General features: G+C 38.3%; 1 protein-coding gene across 1 annotated transcript in view; it reads right to left on the reverse strand.

Moving 5' to 3' along the window:
* Window positions 1-388: 388 nt before the first annotated feature.
* The window catches only part of LOC127436756 (staphylococcal nuclease domain-containing protein 1), a 247,121-nt gene continuing 228,995 nt past the window's right edge, over window positions 389-18,514 (reverse strand). Inside the window, exons 20-24 of the mRNA XM_051691102.1 lie at window positions 17,306-17,375; window positions 13,710-13,823; window positions 11,233-11,436; window positions 4,078-4,122; window positions 389-1,354 (exon numbers count right to left, since the gene is read on the reverse strand). Coding sequence (XP_051547062.1) covers window positions 1,289-1,354; window positions 4,078-4,122; window positions 11,233-11,436; window positions 13,710-13,823; window positions 17,306-17,375 — 499 coding nt within the window. The 3' untranslated portion in view covers window positions 389-1,288. The remainder of the gene's footprint in view (window positions 1,355-4,077; window positions 4,123-11,232; window positions 11,437-13,709; window positions 13,824-17,305; window positions 17,376-18,514) is intronic.

Consider the following 18,514-nt stretch of genomic DNA (forward strand, 5'->3'; position numbering starts at 1 on the left):
TAATTTAACAAGTCCTCGCGTGAATATGTGAGATACTGTGAACGAGCTTCTCTCACAGTGATCATGAACATGCGAGGGATGTCAGGATCTAAACTGAAAAAAAAAAGAAGACAAATTTCAGGTTGAAAGGTATTTTATGATACTTTTGGGATACTTATATTTTATGACTATTTTTGGAATGACATGGAGAATAAATTGACAGAATTTAAATTTTGTATGAGTTTACGCAGTCATACACAGTAGCTAGTCGTGTCAGAGCTGTTACCATACCGTGTATATCAGCACAGGTGGAATGCTGTATTAATCAGCATCCAGGACCAAAACTATACATTTTATAATGTTCTTAAAATGGCTGTCAACATCAATCATAACCAGTCAGACAACATGACACTTTGCTCATTTTTATTGATCAGATTTAAATACAATGACAGGGTTTACCTCAGAAGGGTACAAATTCAAACACTGTTTCTGTAATGGCGAGCAAGAGCGGGAAAAGAAATGATGACCGTTAAGTAAACCTCACAGAGGAGGCCGAAAGACGCTTGTAAAGGTGCTGGCAGCTTTTCTTTTGCCACAGAAAACAGAGAAAACACTTCCTACACAAACGCCCATAAATGCCACTGAACACTCAGATCACATCAGAGACAAAAATACACAAGTAAGATCCCTTGATTAGTTTTGTATCTAACTTTAAAAAATAAAATAAAACAAGAAAATACATATTGAAATACAGAATCTTATCTCATAATTAGAGAGGTGTTTTCTCAGCAAGCTGTTGAGTTCATAGTTGCTCTGTGCATCCCCCTCATTTAAAAAACATTTCTAGACCTCAAACATAGAAATCTGATTGGGCAGAACAGATTTGCTATGATGGGGTTAGACAGCTGGTGATTGGCAAATAATTCACATGAAAAAAAGAAAAGAACAGATGATTGGCTAACATGTGTAAATTTAAGGTAAATAAATTGGTCATATTTGAAACAGATACAGGCAGATTTTCCATAGCCTACTTGCTTAAAAAAAAAAAAAAAAAAAAAAACATGGAAAAGAAACAAAGTCCTTGGGCAGAAGAGAGGATATGCACAGAATATATATATATATATATATATATATATATATATATATATATATAAAAACAACGGAAATATGCAAATGTTCAAAATAAAAAAAATAAAATAAAAAAATAAAAGCATACTGGTGTTTTCTTGCGATTTTTTCATGATTTTAAGTGTGTATTGCGCTCTCTGCAAATGCATCTGGTCTTCCACAAGGTCGTTGGAATGGCACCTTAGCGTCTGTACCCAAATTCATCTGCGTCGTCATCACGAAAATCTCCGTAACGCCAAATGTTGAGCTGAAAATTAAATGGAAAAATTATAAAAAGATACATTAAATAGTAGCTCCTAAAAAATGTATTATAAAGTAAAAATATTCAAGCATTAGACACCCGCCCCCACCCCACCTCTAAATAAAATTTCAATGAAACATTATTAAGCAGCAAAAGCAAAAGCGCAAAAAAAAAAAAAAAAAAAAAAAAAGGTTATTTGACAGCACTGATTCACCATAAATAAATCTTGATAAGCATTTCTGCCCATGTATCTGTGAGACTGACGGCCAGATGGCCGGTGTGTACAGAGGATCATTAAAACACAAGCTGGTCTGTAATATCACCACACCTCAGTAATAACGAGGTGAACAGTCGTTTACAGTTCTTTTTCAAAACAGTCCCTTCAAATGCAGTTATGTGTGAAGGCTTTACCTCGGACAAATTCCAACACAACCTTTTTTACATTGGCTTTGCCACATAAAGCACTGGAACACTTTCCCGCTAAATGTTTCATGTACATGATGGTGGATCATTTCAGCTTCAGAGATTCTTAGGGAAGATGGGAAATCATTTTATATGCCACACAGAGGCTTTTATCTTTTTTCTCTGATTTGCTGCCGTTATGTGTGTGTTCAGCTGTTAACTCGGAGAGAATCACAGTTAATTAGCGGCTATGATAATTAGTGCCGTTGTTAGCAGGGACATCATCATCAAGCTCTTGGGTTGGCATGGTTCTCTCTTCTGCTCCAGTTTTATTAACTAGTCATTGGCCTGTGATGGGGAGCTGTGTTTAAGCCAAATGACCATGTTTTACCTTCACCACGCCACACAAAATGATGTTTTCAGGTAGTGTAAAGCTGGCTGTGGGAGCAAATGCCAATTCTGAAAACAGAACTCCTGTGCAAAAAAAAGACAATAAGCCATCCACCTCTGGCGATGTAACATACAGACAAGCAGCGAAAAGGAAAGGAACGGCATAAGTACGGGATTATGTACAGTCAGCTGGTGATTATGCAAAATATACCCCGACAGGGTGACTTCAAGAAAATACTGTCAGACTGCCCGTTACCCTGCTTATTACACGACTGTTATGTTTTATTACATTCTAGAGTACTCAATTCTGATTGGTCAATGATTGGTTAGTAGCCAAAGACAATGGAAGAAAGAGAGACCGTGAAGTGATACGAGAATCATGAAACTTGCACAGCTACATTGGATATTGGTTGCCTGGGAGAGTTGTCAACTATACAGTTTAGAAGTCATTAAACAGAAATATTTAACCGCAGAATGCCACAATGATAACTCAGATTGCTGCTTTTTCTAGACCGGTACTGGTCTCCATAAGCAGCATGTAAAAACAACTAAAAAGAGTCATCCAAATGGAGAACAACAACCATTTTAAGTGTTAGTTGGAGTGAAAATTAGTTCAGGCTCAACTTGTTCAGTTGTAAGCTGTCATAGCAACTCAAAGTAGTTAATGATATCAAGGTAATGAACCCTGGGCCATTGCTTCATGTAATCTACCCACTCCTTAAAGTCCCCGTGAAGTTGAGGCCTGTTGACATATTTCCTACTGAAACAAGTAGTTGGGGAGGGACTTGTTGAACAGCCAATAGGCTTTAGTTTACACATGGCAGCAGACACACATATTCCCTACTGCTGCTGCCAGATACTGAAACTGGTACAGAAACTGAGGAGCAATCTCAATACAGAATCCAACAGTTTATCCACTGACTTGAGAACCGAACAATCATCTAATTGACACTAAACAGCCCACAAACACAGCGCATCGCGGCTTTTGCTTATGATAAGGTGGGAGCCGTTATTCAAGTCAATGCAGATGAATGAGAGACAAGTGAGTTTAAAAAATAAATAAAAAAATATCACAGCATGTCAATGTGTTGAATCACAATACACTAAACAAAGAAAAAAGAACAGTTACACAAGCTGTACATCCCAAGAAACCTCAGAAAAACGGCTACATTAAAAATAAACTCCAGACGCTTTCCTCACGTCTAACTCCCGTGGGCACGTTCCAATCAGAAGTTATCGTCCCTATGCCCTATTCCCTATTCCCTTTAAAGACAATTACCCTCCACTCTGAGAGCATCACATGGCTGAAAGATGATAACGGTCATTCACAGCTCACTTTTTAAGTGATTATTATGGGAAAGTCTGTTTAGAACGACCCTAATTCATTGTTTGCGCTCCCTTTGAAGTGCCCTGCAAAGGTATCATTATCGCAGGTTAGAATGCAACTATGTGCACTAAGTAGATTGAGGGGGAGGGTGCGTTCTTGTGCTAGAAAGCATTTGATTGGACAAAATGAATGCAGTAAATTGTGATTCATACATTTTTCAGGGTCTGTTTAGAGGTACACTAGCATACAGATTACCTTAAAGCTAATAGATATGGACTAAAAATAGCAAAACTTTCATTATAATTTCAAGGGATCTTTAATCTTTGATGGGTGAGGCACTGTCAAAAGATGGTCATCACTACTCTGAAAATATTGGCACTATGCAGCCACATGCTTTTTCTTCTTTTTTGGCAATTTAAACAAACTGAATACAGTAAATATCAAAATATCTGTTAAGAACATATGCTGATGTGAGAGAAAACACTGGTGACCAGAAAACTAAAACAGGCTTCCGGTATAAATCATTTGTGTTCAGGAAAAAGGTGGACAGAGGGGAGATTAAAAGAAGATTAAGAGTTTAAATGACAAAAGGGTTATGGGATTATCTTACCCTGGCGCTTTTGGCAGATTCCTGGGTATTCAGATACTCGGTCACCTAAAACACACAAAAGACACAGCATTTAGACAGAGCAGGGCTTAGCAGTCCATTGGAAGCCTTTAAAATACCTAAACATTAACACAACATGAGTGAACTACAGGAAACTATTAAATAAATGACACATGGGACATTAACATGAATAGAGATTGCATAAAAAAAAAAAAAAATGACAGCATTTTACGAGATTGATTTGGTGCTGATTCCACATCAGTCAATCACTAAGTGCACATTGTTTATAAGATATTTGATCAAGCCCACCTTTTCTGTTCATCATCTGTTCATCCGTTCTCTGATCATCATTGTGGCGATCAGAGTGGTTCGCTTTGAGAAGATGTATTCAATTACAAGTGAACGTGTGGGTGGTTACAGCCACTAGGCAGTTTCTCTCTCTCTCATTTTCTAAGCATCACAAAGAGCTGCATCACAGTCAGGCCTTCACAGCACTAACCATATTGACCGTTTCTGCCACAGCAAGCATTTAGAGTCACTGACTAAGGCACAGATGCGTCAGAGAGTGTGAGCAAATGTAAGAGAAACAGCAGAGGGCGAGTCAAGAGAGAGACTGTCTTAGTTCCTGGTTCATAGCAGTATAGCCTGCCATTATGATGGATGGCTTGTGAAATAAAGCTGGGAGAATTCAACGAGCTTCCATATTAAAAAAAGAGGGAACATGTTTCTCAAAGTACTGGGAATGAGATCACAGTCAAGGATCACAAAGATGCCAGATGTCTAACGTGTGCTCTTTTTTTGGTATGTGTTTGTGTGTTATTTAGACAGGGTTAATTGGCTGGCTGAAGAGCAGATAATTCTTTAAAATGTAAGATCATGCGTGGAAAGATGGTGAGGTACATCTGGACCTTCCAGCTGCTGACAGCAGAGAATAGTGCAGCTAATGCAGCCTCCATCCATCAAGTATCCGACGCCCCATGACACGCAACACAGCACCTCATGAGCTACATTCACACGCACACACCTTTAGCATTATCACACACTCCTTCCCATCATCATCATTTGGGCTGATACATTCTCCTCCCTGTCCAGTAGGTGGCACTATGCAAATCACCAAAAACAAAAGGAGGACGACTCAAATATTGAACTTTCTCAACCACACCTATCATATCACTTCTGAAGATATGGATTTAACCACTTGAGTCTTATGGATTACTTTTATACTGTGTTTGTGCATTTTGAAGCTTGAAAATTTTGGCACCCATTCACTTGCATTGTAAGGACCTACAGAGCTGAAATATTCTTCTAAAAATCTTCGTTTGTGTTCTGCAGAACAAAGAAAGTCATACACATCTGGGATGGCATGAGGGTGAGTAAATGATGAGAGAATTTTCATTTTTGGGTGAACTATCCCTTTAATGAATGCCAGTGTGGTATAATTATGTTCGCTTGCCAACAGCTACAACAAAAATTGTATGGTAAAAATGTATCTAGGATAGTATAATTCACAAAAAATTTTCTCATTTAAGAGGCTTTTGAACTAGGTGTTTCAACCCCAAATAAAAAGCCTCTGCTAGAGAAAACACATTTGCTCAGCAAATCTTATTGTTACTGAGATATACAGTAGACCATGTGACTAATTCCCCATGTGACAACTAGCCCCAGTCTCCCCTATATACAGTATATCCCCTCACAGGGGCAGGCTGGGTCTCTCTCTACATTTGGCACATTTTCAAATCGCAATCCGGATATGATTTGATATAATGCTTTGCAATGTACTGAATTCTAACTTCTGTACTACATCAATTGTTGAGGTAGTTAGGGATACCCAGCCCTAATCATCATCATTACTATTTTTGTGTGTTAAAAGGATACAAGGCCACAGACACTTCTCCACTTAGCTCAAAACACACAAACACAAACACAAACACACACACACACACACATGTTGGTGCAGCTAACATTATGAGGACTCTCCATAGACATAATGATTTTTATACTGTACAAACTATAGATTCTATCCCCTAACCCTAACCCTCACAAAAAACTTTCTGCATTTTTACATTTTCAATAAAACACATTAAGTATGTTTAAGCAATTTGAATTATGGGGACACTAGAAATGTCCTCAAACCACATTTATAGCATAATACCCTTGTAATTACCAGTTTGTAACCTAAAAAAAAAGTCCTCGTAAACCACTTAAACCTAAATCCCCGACACCCCCCCACTCCACACACACACACTTCTCCTTTCCCAGGTTCTGAGCCATTTATTTATCCTCTATTATTAGTCCTCTCTCTCGTGGGTTCAGGTGGATGAGTTTTAGCAATCTGAAGACTGTATCAGATAGAGTTTTTTCTGTCTCTCAGCGAGAACTGATGGACAATGGTCAGCATGGTGGTGTTTTTAAAAACCCTCTATAATACCGAGTAATACAGATGGGCCTGAAAATCAAAGCTTTCACAGACATGGCCGCACACCAATCGAAGAGAATAGTTTGGACTTTGATCATCTCAGTGTAAAGATTAAACCGAGATGCTGGAGGTGAAATGGGTTCTCTGTCCCATATCAACACTGTGCTCAATCCACAGGGTATGGGAATGAAATAGGGTTTTTAGGTAGTGATGCGTGTCATTCAGCATGTGTCCCGGGCTGTTTGTGTGGGGGAGTATGTTTAATACAAAAGATCAGAGAATTTACATTTTAAGCTCAGTACTAACATTTAAAGGTTAATAGGCAATGGAGCTGTCAGAAGCAAGGCATGATATGACTGGACATGGGATGTCCAGTAAGTGTCTGTCAACCACCCAACAAGTGATTTAGGTGTGTTGAAGCAAACACTTGAGTGCCAGCAAGAAGTGTTAACAACTCCCAAACTACTGACCACTTTGGCTATTTTCAGAATAGCATACTGGCAATACCACTTCTACTGTTTCTGAAGTATGCAGTATATAAACATTGCACAGTATGCAAAGTTTATGTACTATGTTAGCCAAAATGTGCAGTATACAACCAGAGGACATGTAACAATGTAGTATACAAGGGCTGGGTAAAAATATAGCTTTGTAAAATTAATATTTTTCATAATGCACCAAGTTAGAAGGTCCTCTGTACAATTGATGGCATCAGCTAGGAGAGAATTTTATTCATATGCAAGCAAAATGGATATGATAACTGATATATACCCAAATCAGAATCAAAACCAGAATCAAGAGCTTATAAATTGGAACTAAACTGAATCAGGAGATCTGTAACAATAATACCCAGCCCTATAGCCTACTACTGTTTGAAAATTTGAATGCATGTGAAACAGTATGTTAAAAACTATATACTTATATATACATATATATATATAAAAACAGGCATACACCTCTGTTTCTCTTCAATAACATACTTTCACAATTATACCACAAGGTAATGGCAGTCTGATTCGCTTAAAGGAGGACAAAACAATGACTTTTCAAGAAGTAAAATAGGTTGAAAGGAAACTGAAAAATGTAAACTGCAATATGTGGTGCTTAAAACTACTACTCCCCTGAGACGAGCTCATCTCCTGACCACAGAACAACCATAATAAAAACAATACACTTCCCCTGGGCATGATCATATGGACTCCACAGCTCAATATCCCCATATGAGTGAGAAAGGGTATTAACAGTGCTCTAGATTCATCAAGCCATCAAGAGCACCACAGGTTTGTACAACATCTGCTGTCATCAGACCACCTTCCAAGTCTTAATAAGTATCTCCAAGGAAAGATCATTATACATAAACAAAAGAAAGAACTGCAAACTCTTTTTGAAATGAAGTTCAGAGTTTAGCCACTTTAAATCAACAAGTCAATACTTGATGCCTAAAGGCCAAAGTATATTTGGCGCATCCATGTTGCTGATCGCTCTGCGCACAGTATGCATGACGTAAATTTAGTCATAATCCAGTCCGCGCGGCCTGACCGTTTCGGTCCATTTTCTATGACGCAGTCATCATCTGTGCGCATCGTCGACGCATAAGCCGGCCACTCTACTAAAAAAGTATCACACATTCGTATTCGCTCGTGGTCAAAAGAGTATACTCACAAAGGCAACATGGTTGACCAGGTTCAAGGCAATCCAGAACACACAAAAACGAAGTATACCTGGGCCTTAAGAGAATATGTCATAGGAGACAGTCTTGTTGGAGAGCTGTTCTATAACTGCAACACTAATTGGTGTGAGAGCTTGTAATCAGCTTGTAAAACTACTGAACTTCAAATGACAAAGTCAGCATGTAGCTAAGCTAAAAACACAATACTCTAATAAGCATAAAAATACACAGCACACACAAATATTGTTATAAAGTCCAATTTTAATTAGATTGAACTGTTTTTATTAATACTTTTCAATATTAAATAAAAAGTCAAAGGCCAGAAACGCACTTAGATATGCAGAAGACAGCACTTATTGAATACCAACACACAACAGGTCTAGCTGAAAATACTGTAGAGTGTGTTCTTGCATTACTGTGGCGGTAACAAACCTCAGTACTCAAGGAGGCAATAGAGTAACCTTCAAAAGTCTTGCCTTAGTTGCTGCCTTAGAATTTGGCCAAAACGAGTTATCTAATAAGTCACCATAATGTTTCTGCTAAGCTTATGGAACAGCCTTCACGTCAAGAGCATGTCTATGATGCATGTAATTGCGGTCTAAGCAGGCAGCACGCATGGTTCTGGAATAAAGCTATAAGCACATCAGCGGAGGCGTCTCAGAGAAGACTAAAGTTCTTTCAGTAATACCTGCAGATGCAGCATAAATTTACTGACCTCAGAGCAGCTTCATTTAAGTAACTTTTTGGTTTGGTATAAACTTCACCCTAGAAGCCCTACTTTCAATCCCCTGTCTTCTGATAAAGTACCGACATCTCATCCAGCACCCCAGAACGAGAGAAAACCACAGAAAGAGATATTCTGGACAAGAACTGACACAAATAGACAGAAAGAGCAGTGTTTGTCAAACACAGGGAGGGAAATACACATTGATTTGTGACTAACACACAGCTATTGATCCTGAGGACAGATGGGGCTCAAGCACACTTATCGGAAGGCCTGCATTATCCACACACAGGTAGAGAGAAAAAGAACCTGAAGGCCTTATCTGTCACTCTTGCTTACTCTATTCCTTTCAGGCAGACCTTCCCGTATCTCCCTCCGACTTTTACTTTAAAGATTCCCTCCTCCTCTCATTAGAATGGATATTCAAGGACTCGTTTTATACTAGATCACAGTGAATGTGACTGGGAAGTCAGGTGTTAAGCATGGCAGACATCCTTCAGAAGCCAAGATGATGTACACAAAAAGAGATTTCATGGCTTGGCACTTCATAGAGCTTCATATGTTTAAAAGAAATAAAATATCAAAAGAAAGAGAAGAGAGAGACGGAGGAAGGGATGGATCACGGGTAAGATGGTACTGTGTATTATGAAGGCAGTGTAAATAATCAGGGTGTATTAACAGCTTTTTAAATCATAGCTCATTTAGGAAGGAAAGAAAGGTTTGATCCACTGCTTTGTCTTTAATTCTACAGATTATAATTTATCACACTGCTATCACCGACAAATACATGCAAAATTCCAAACTATGTCCTCCTGCACACAGTACGCTGCACCGGAGGCCAAACCAGCAGCTAAAAAAAGATGGGAAGGGGAAGGAGAGAGAAATATAAAGAGAACAAGAGTATGCATGAGTGGGAAAGATAATAAATGAAGGAGAAAGTGAGACGAAATAAATGTTTATAAAAAAAGACGAGTGGCATGTTGCCATCACAAACTGAAGTGCCAGAGCTCTTCAGACAGGCATCTAATGCCAGCTTGCCTGAGAGCAGGGGTACGAGGCAGGTTGGATCAATACAATCTACAAGCCGCTTTTGAGACAAGCAGAACATCACCTATGGAAAGAGAGCTCTAGATGGCTAATATACACTGCTGGTTGTGATTCTTAGGATTACTCAAACTCCAGGGGTTAAAATCTCTCTTGAACCATACAAAAGGGAAGCGCTTATAAGGTATCAAGAGTCTTACTTCCAACTGCTTATGAATTAACAGCTATTAAATGGATTTGAAAGTTTGCTTAAGTAAAGCAAAGTTACAGCTTGTGAGAAAATGCATAAACTGACCACTGACAGGGTGCCATTGAATAAGTCCTCTCAAGTCCTATGTGAGTGCTAGTGTGTTTGTATACACAAACAATGGTCACAACCAAAGGCACAATATTTTAAATATGTTCAAGATATTGCACAAGCGTTACATAATAGTAGAGTGAAGACTTAACAAGGGATGAACGAATGGCCAGTGCTTCATAATTGTATAAAATGGCAGCTGTCAGGGTCCCTGCTGTGTGATCAGTGTTGAACTGCTGGTGAAACAGCGAGGTGCATTGCAGGGCATACAGATTATAACACATCCCAGATATAACTAATGGCGCCTTAGAAACCAGTCGACTGACCAGGAGACAGTGTGACTGGTGGCTGGGAGTCTAAGGGACCAGACATACAGGGTACATTCTTGCATTTTATCCGCACTATTTTTCAATTGTTAGTCTATGAACATGCACAAGCATCTTTGGCCAATGTATTGCGTCTTGCATCATGAGCATTGTGCTTTTAGAACGCAGTGTCACGTTTAAACATTTATGTTAAGCAGCGCATCAATGTCAGTTTTAAAACAATGGACCTCTCAAAGGAAGTTAAGGGATGTTAAAAAAAAAAAAAAAAAAAAAAAAAAAAAGATTTGTAGACCGCACTGACAAAGAGCAATTTCTAGCCCATGAAATGTTTTTGAGCACAGAATAACACATTTCCATGACTTTTTATGATTTACCTCATTGGTAAATGGCTTTTCCATGGCTGTGAGGAACCCTGTAACTCACATTTGTCTAAGTTTCCAACTAACCTACATAATAGATAACTGACAACAAACCTGCTCATTTGCTAAAACGTGAAAAAAAAGGGTCTATAATGTGTGTCCATATGTCTGCGTTCTCTTCCATTCCATTGTGCTCCATCCAGCTGTTTTTGAAAGCAAGAACGTATCCTGTGTGAACACCCCTTAAACTCTGCACTTTACATTTACTACGTGTTTATACTGATGTGTTTGTAGAAGAGTGTTACGGTTTGGTCTCACTCACCATTTTCTGGAGATGTTTCTCTTTCCGTACATCTACCATTACCAGCCCCTCTTTCACCAAACCCAGACCCACGTCATCCTTTGAGTCGGCGAACTGCAGCGTGACATGCGGACAGACGGCTCCACTGTACTCCACATTCAGCAGACACTGTGTGTTCTGAATGTCCCTGACCAAACTGTCCACGGCATCGGCCCGTGCATCCTCCTGCAGGGAGGTCATCATATGGGTTAGTGCATGTCACATATCCATTCATTAAAACAAATAGTTCATATGTAAAGCACTGCAGTGGCTGAGTTTCCTGCTAAGTTTCTAAAACCTCTTTACATTTTTGTCACTCAAACACACACACACACTTAGAATTACACACACAACTAAAACTATTGATAGACATTCCAAGGTCCTCAGTGTGTGTCCTGAGCCAATCAGAGCCAATCTTTCAAACTGACGCCACTAAGTCATCTCTTCAGCTACAGAACTGCTCATTCATCACAATAAAGCACACACACACAGATAATGATAAAGAAAACAAAAATAACCTACACACCAACAGAATGTTTCACAAATGTTCAATGCACAAGGTGAGAGATGCTGATCTGATGTTTCTCTCTCACACACACACACTTGGCTCTTGTAAGCCAACCCAGTCTCCATGGCAACCTCAGAGCATGTTCCCCTTGGGGGGAGTTATGGAGGGGGTACGAGATACAGAAGCCATCCATCCAGAAAGATAGATAGATATAGAGAACAATGCGTCTACCTCAAAGATGGACAGCATAACAAAACCATAGCAGTATTAACAGGGCAAGTGGCATGTAGCTATACCTACACTCACACACACACCTACACACAAACACAACAGACAGCCCTGATTTCAAACTTTCTCTGGAGTACATTTCCAAATTCAATTCAACACCACCAAACTGACAAAAAGGCTAAGCTGGGAATGGAATACAAACATACTGCTTACTGCACAGTATACTTTACATTGAAAATGATAAATTTAGTAAAATAGTATGTGAAACAGTGTTTGTCATGCAAAGGTAAAATTAATAAATAAAATAAATATATTTTTGTAACAGCATGCGAAACAATACATATTATGCATATGTAATCAAAATAATGCAACATTGTTGAGACATGACTTCATTACACATTTAATTCAGCAAGTGGCATCCTGTTATCACAGAAATAAATACTGTTATTTTAATACTAATACGATTATTTTGCATTTTTAATCCAATTTCGTGTAAAAACGTCTTGACTTTGAAAAGATAGTTCATCCAAAAATGACAATATTCTCATATTCTCACACTCACGTGTCTCAAACTTGTATGACTAACACAAAGATATTTTGAAGAATGTTTGAGGTGTTTTAGTCCATACGATGCAAGTCAATGGGGTCCAAAACTTTCAAGCTCCAAAAAGGACATGAAGGCAGCATAAAAGTAAAACCATCTGATTCTAGTGTTTAATCATGTCTTCAGAAGCAATACGAGCACTTTGGGTGAGAAACAGACCAAAATTTAAGTCCTCAGTCACTATAAATCTTGATATCTGCAGTCTCCTTGGTGCGTTCATGAGAGAAGCTCATTCACACATTTCCTTGTGCTTGATGTATGCGCATAGCGCTGTACACAAACCAGGGACAGCATTTACAGGTTTGCTGTCTTGACGCCCAGTTGGGCTGTTTTTAAAATACACACTTTTTTGGGGGGGGGGGGGGGCAACTTTTAAAACCACAGTTGCTAAAAGGTTGATGATAAACACAAGAAAATGAAAATGCAATGTCTCAGTGATATACAGTACAATAATCGGTTGGCTACAAGTCGGATAAATTACTAAATGTACCTGGCAACCACGTACAGCATCAATGAATCATTGTATTTAATACTGCACTGTGTTCCAATTGGGCTGGATGTCAAGATTTATAGTGAATAAAGCCTTAAATTCTGATCTGTTTCTCACCCAAAGCAATCGTATGGATTGGATTAAACCACTCGAGTCTTATGGATTACTTTAATGTTGCCTTTGTCCATTTTGGAGCTTGAAAGTTTTGGACCCTGTTGCCTTACATTGTAAGGACAAAAACTCCTCATACATTTTTCAAAAACTCTGTTTAGGTTCCGCAGAAGAACTACGAGTCTGAGGGTCAGAAAATAATCTTTGGTGAACAATTCCTTTAAGCATTCCAATGAAAGAATGAGCAAAGAAAAAGACTGCATCAGATATTATTCTGCAGAGTGTGCTCTGGTTGTAGACTGCACACTTGGGAATTATATTAGGTCATCCGGGTAGCTATTCCGTACATAGCAAAACACAAAACAGCTATACCAACGAACTACAAGCATGTTGTGATGCATAATTCATGTTCTGGATACCCTGGATGTGACTCTAACCTGTGTGCACACCCATTTAAAGGCCATGGCTTGTGATGTATCACAAGAGAGTGTGTATGGGCGTGTTGTGCGAGAACTTACATCCTGTGGGACTTGAATGTAGGCAAATGAGTACTCTGTAGCCTGTGGAGGAAGTGTACGTGTGCTGAAGGCCGGAGGGAGAGCTGCAAGCCGTGTAGAGGATAATATCTCTCTCTAAAATGACAGGAAGCAACACAGAGAAATCATTACTTTGTTGTGCTATAGCATAGACTTCATACCGCTTTCATACACCGATTGCCTCTACAAGGTCCTCATTAAACGGAGGTGGTGTGAGCACTGCATGGCAGATAAAAGCAAAGTCAAGGATAATGCTTCACTCCTCCACATGCTACACTCAAAGCCAGAAACACAATATAAAAAAAGAGACACAATCTCTCTACTGGGCTGCAGTTGAGGACTGTGGTCATGTGTCTTTCTAAGAATCAGTGCAGAACATGTGAACACAGCAGGATAAAGAGGCTGGTGAAAGGCTCTTTTCAGCATAAAGAATGAGAAAGAGAATGGAAAGGAACCACAAAAGGGAAAAAAAAAAAGATGAGAATAAGCAAAACAATGTTTGTTAGGTTTCAATTTATAAAATGAAATGCACTGTTTAAAAGCAAGGTGTTTAAAAACTATTTAGGGACTTTCTGGTTGTCAGATGTTAGTGAAACATGTCCACAGTTAATGTGATGAACTAAACCTGTGGTTACACTGCTAGGAAATCTGAGTGAACTTGAGGGAAACTGACTCAGTCCACTAAAAATGACCTTAAAAAACAGTTAAAAAGTAGGACAGGGTATTGCCAACCTCATGATACGATAACCACTGTGACATAAGGGTCACTGACAAATAAGCTAGTCTGAGATGAAAAAATTAGAAATCTTTTAAAAACTAATTTAAAACGTGTCAAGTTCACAGAAACCTTTGTGTACAGGTTTCATACATTTTTGAAAAACAGTTATTAAAAATGGATAATTAAAAAAATTGTGAACCAAGTAAAATGCAAATAAAAAGATAATGATTTTTGAATATACAGTAGGTGTGTATATACTGTGTGTATATATATATATATATACACACACACACACATACATACATACTTTTTTTTTTTTTGGTGAATACACAAACAAATAAATGCCAAAAAATGGCTACAAGCATGTTAGTTACACCACCTGACTTTGATGAGGTTGACAAAAGGTTTTCAAACCTTAATACTTTAAAACAAAATAGTTTCACTGCTTTTTTTATGTTTGATCAAATAAAATATTTTTCCAAAATATTTATGCCAATATCTTTTTTCAAGAAATTCAGCTTTAAATTAGATTTTTAAAATAATTTGTAGATTATTTACTTACAGTTGAAGTCAGAAATTTACATACACCTTAGCTAAATACATTTAAACTCAGTTTTTCACAGTTCCTGACATTTAATCATAGAAAACATTCCCTGTCTTAGGTCAGTTAGGATCACTACTTTATTTTAAGAATGTGAAATATCAGAATAATAGTAGAGAGAATGATTTATTTCAGCTTTCATTTCTTTCATCACATTCCCACTGGGTCAGAAGTTTACATACACGTTGTTAGTATTTAGTAGCATTGCCTTTAAATTGTTTAACTTGAGTCAAACCCTTTGGGTAGCCTTCCACGAGCTTCTTACAATAAGTTGCTGGAATTTTGGCCCATTCCTCCAGACAGAACTGGTGTTACTAAGTCAGGTTTGTAGGCCTCCTTGCTCGCACATGCTTTTTCAGTTCTGCCCACAAATCGGATAGAGGTCAGGGCTTTGGATTGGCCACTGCAATACCTTGACTTTGTTGTCCTTAAGCCATTTTGCCACAACTTTGGAGATATGCTTGGGGTCATTGTTCATTTGGAAGGCCCATTTACGACCGAGCTTTAACTTCTTGGCTGATGTCTTGAGATGTTGCTTCAATATATCCACATACTTTCCTTTCTCATGATGCCATCTATTTTGTGAAGTGCCCCATTCCCTCCTGCAGCAAAGCACCCCCACAAGTCTGGCTTTTTTATGTGGTTTTGGAGCAGTGGCTTCTTCCTTGCTGAGCAGCCTTTCAGGTTATGTCGATATAGGACTTGTTTTACTGTTGATATAGATACTTGTCTACCCGATTCCTCCAGCATCTTCACAAGGCCCTTTGCTGTTGTTCTGGGACTGATTTGCACTTTTCGCACCTAACTACGTTCGTAAACTTCTGACTCACTGGAATTGTGATATAGTCAATAAAAAGTGAAACAATCTGTCTGTAAACAATTGTTGGAAAAATGAGTCATGTCATGCACAAAGTAGATGTCCTAAACGACTTGCCAAAACTATAGTCTGCTAATATGAAATCTGTGGAGTGGTTAAAAAATTAGTTTTAATGACTTCGACCTAAGTGTATGTAAACTTCGGACTTCAACTGTATTTGTTTTGTCTCCAGACAGTTACACCACTTAGATATTCTTGACTTTATGCCCCAAAGAATCAAAAAGACTTTGAACTCAGAATGTCCATCATAGTAGAGGTGTATTCAATTAACTGTTTTGTGTGGACTGCATTTTTCATGTATTTTGAATAACTTAAAAGATCTGGACCCACAAATGTCACGATTGCATATGCATCGCAATATCAATAACATGATCTTAAATATATATGCAATATTGTAAGAAAACAATTGCAATATATTGATAATTAAATAAGCCCTAGTTAAAAGAAATTCCATAAATGTTTCAGAAAAGTGCAGTTAGTTCTGAGGAAAAGGTCTAGAATATTTTTTTAATGCATCACCTCTTTTATTATTTCTAAATCTAATTCAATGACATTCATGGATTTTTAAGTATTACTAAAGTGTCCAAATACTTGGGGTCACTTTACATTAAACAGCAGTTGTTAAAAAAGGGGCAGCATTGAAGATCCACTACTTTATTGCCAAGAAGTTATCCAGAATCAAAATCATTACATTTATACAATCCCCAAAAAAGCAAAAAGCAAAAAGGATTTATTTAAGCCATATTTTTTTGATGGGGCATTAAAAGAAAAAGACCCGGCCCCCAAGACACAGTACAGTGAATCTGTATCTGCCTGGAAGGAAATGTTGAAAAATAGTGATATCAGATTCAGCACAAGCCTCTAGTCGCATTAAGGATAAAGATATGTGGAGCAAAGAGGACATGGATAAAGAAAATAAAAAGGAGAAACAGAGAGAGTGAGAGAGGCCAGAAGCCTTCTACCCCGGGCACAAATACAGCAAAGCATGCCGGGTATTGAACCATTCAAGCCCCTTTAAAACATACTAACATAATTTTCCTTGCAAAAACAACAGATTTGTGGCACTGCTCTCTATACATGTTTTGATCTAACCGAGGCAGGTGTGATGTTGCTGCAGAGCAGTGTTTTCCACATAAGCAAAGCGCGTGCAGAGCTTTGACTGACATATTCAGTGCCAGCTTCTGAAAGCACATGTGGTATTAGAAACAGAAGCCAATGCAAACCCAGCCCTGAATCCAGAACATACATCAGTCAGCTTTTATCTGAAGAGACACGCTCCGCCCAGACGCAGAATAGAGCTGATCTCTTTCAGAAGATGCTGAGCTTACATCCAGATTATGTATGAACTTCCCCGCAAACAGACACGCTGCAGAGATACTCACGTTTCCATAGTCGATGTAGAACACGTGAACCTTTGCTGGGGATTCAACCTTCTCGACACGAGCTCTGTACCTATGGAGAAAGAGAGAATAAAGTGTATCGCTTCATACACTGAACAAAGGAGACAAAAGTTCTGGACTTCATCCACAAACACTGGATAACTTGAAATGGAACTTCTAGGCAGGAAAATAGTGTTTGCTCAACACTGGCCTTTCAACCATAATAACCATCCGTACCAGCCCAAAATGGTGCCAGAGCTCATTGTTCAAGCATCTACTGGTCTTTTTGTGTAAATGTAACCTTTCTGTTCTAAAAACATATTTTAATTTCTCTTCAACTGTTTGCAAGCTTTTCTGTCTCTTATAAAATTCAATGCTTCTTCTGTAAGTGAATGATTTTTTTCTTAGGATGTTTGCTTTGCTAACAAGTCACTTTCTCTACATCCCAGTCGGATGAAACCAGCCCACTTTTCCAGTTACTTGAGAGGCGAACGATGGCTTAGTTGACTGTTATATTTAACCTGCCAACAAACAAACATGCAACATCGCCGCCTTTATTTCTAGTTTTATAGTATACCATCACAAACTGTCTTTGATGTAAAAGTTTAAAAAGTTATAAAAAAAAAATTAAAAATAAAATTCACACTAGGGTCATAAATTAAAAAGGCTCAGGGCAAAAAAGCTCCTGAAATTCAAACTGTGGAGGCAAAAAATGCCCCTGTAATTAATACTTCTCTTTTTTGAAACATCTAATATACTGTAGCTCTTAATATTCTGTTATACATACTATCGAATATAAGAGTTTGATTATTTAATTTTAAGTGTTAGAGGTAATAAATTATCAATCTTGAGAATTTGAAAGAATGAATTTGACAATCAAATGAAACAGTTTTTGTTTTATTTGGGTAGGAAACAAATGCTCTCATAAAAAAAAAGGTGGGGAGAATAAAGTGGCTGGAGTAGCTGTGCAGTGTGACAAACATAAACAAGCTGTCGGCCAACTGATTGTGAGCCACATCAGGTGCTTCCAGTGACAGTTTTGTGGATTATAAAATGAGTGATCTAGTTGTTTTGCATCCATCTAGACAGACTTAATTGTTGTTTTGAAAACTTTACATCATGCAGACATTACTCCACCCCCTGACCTGTGATGTTTGTGGTTCTTAGTTCGAGAACAGCAAGTTTAAGTGGCATGTGTGAAGCCATTTATCA

The sequence above is a fragment of the Myxocyprinus asiaticus genome, chromosome 47, assembly GCF_019703515.2.
Source record: "Myxocyprinus asiaticus isolate MX2 ecotype Aquarium Trade chromosome 47, UBuf_Myxa_2, whole genome shotgun sequence".
Lineage (NCBI taxonomy): Eukaryota > Metazoa > Chordata > Actinopteri > Cypriniformes > Catostomidae > Myxocyprinus > Myxocyprinus asiaticus.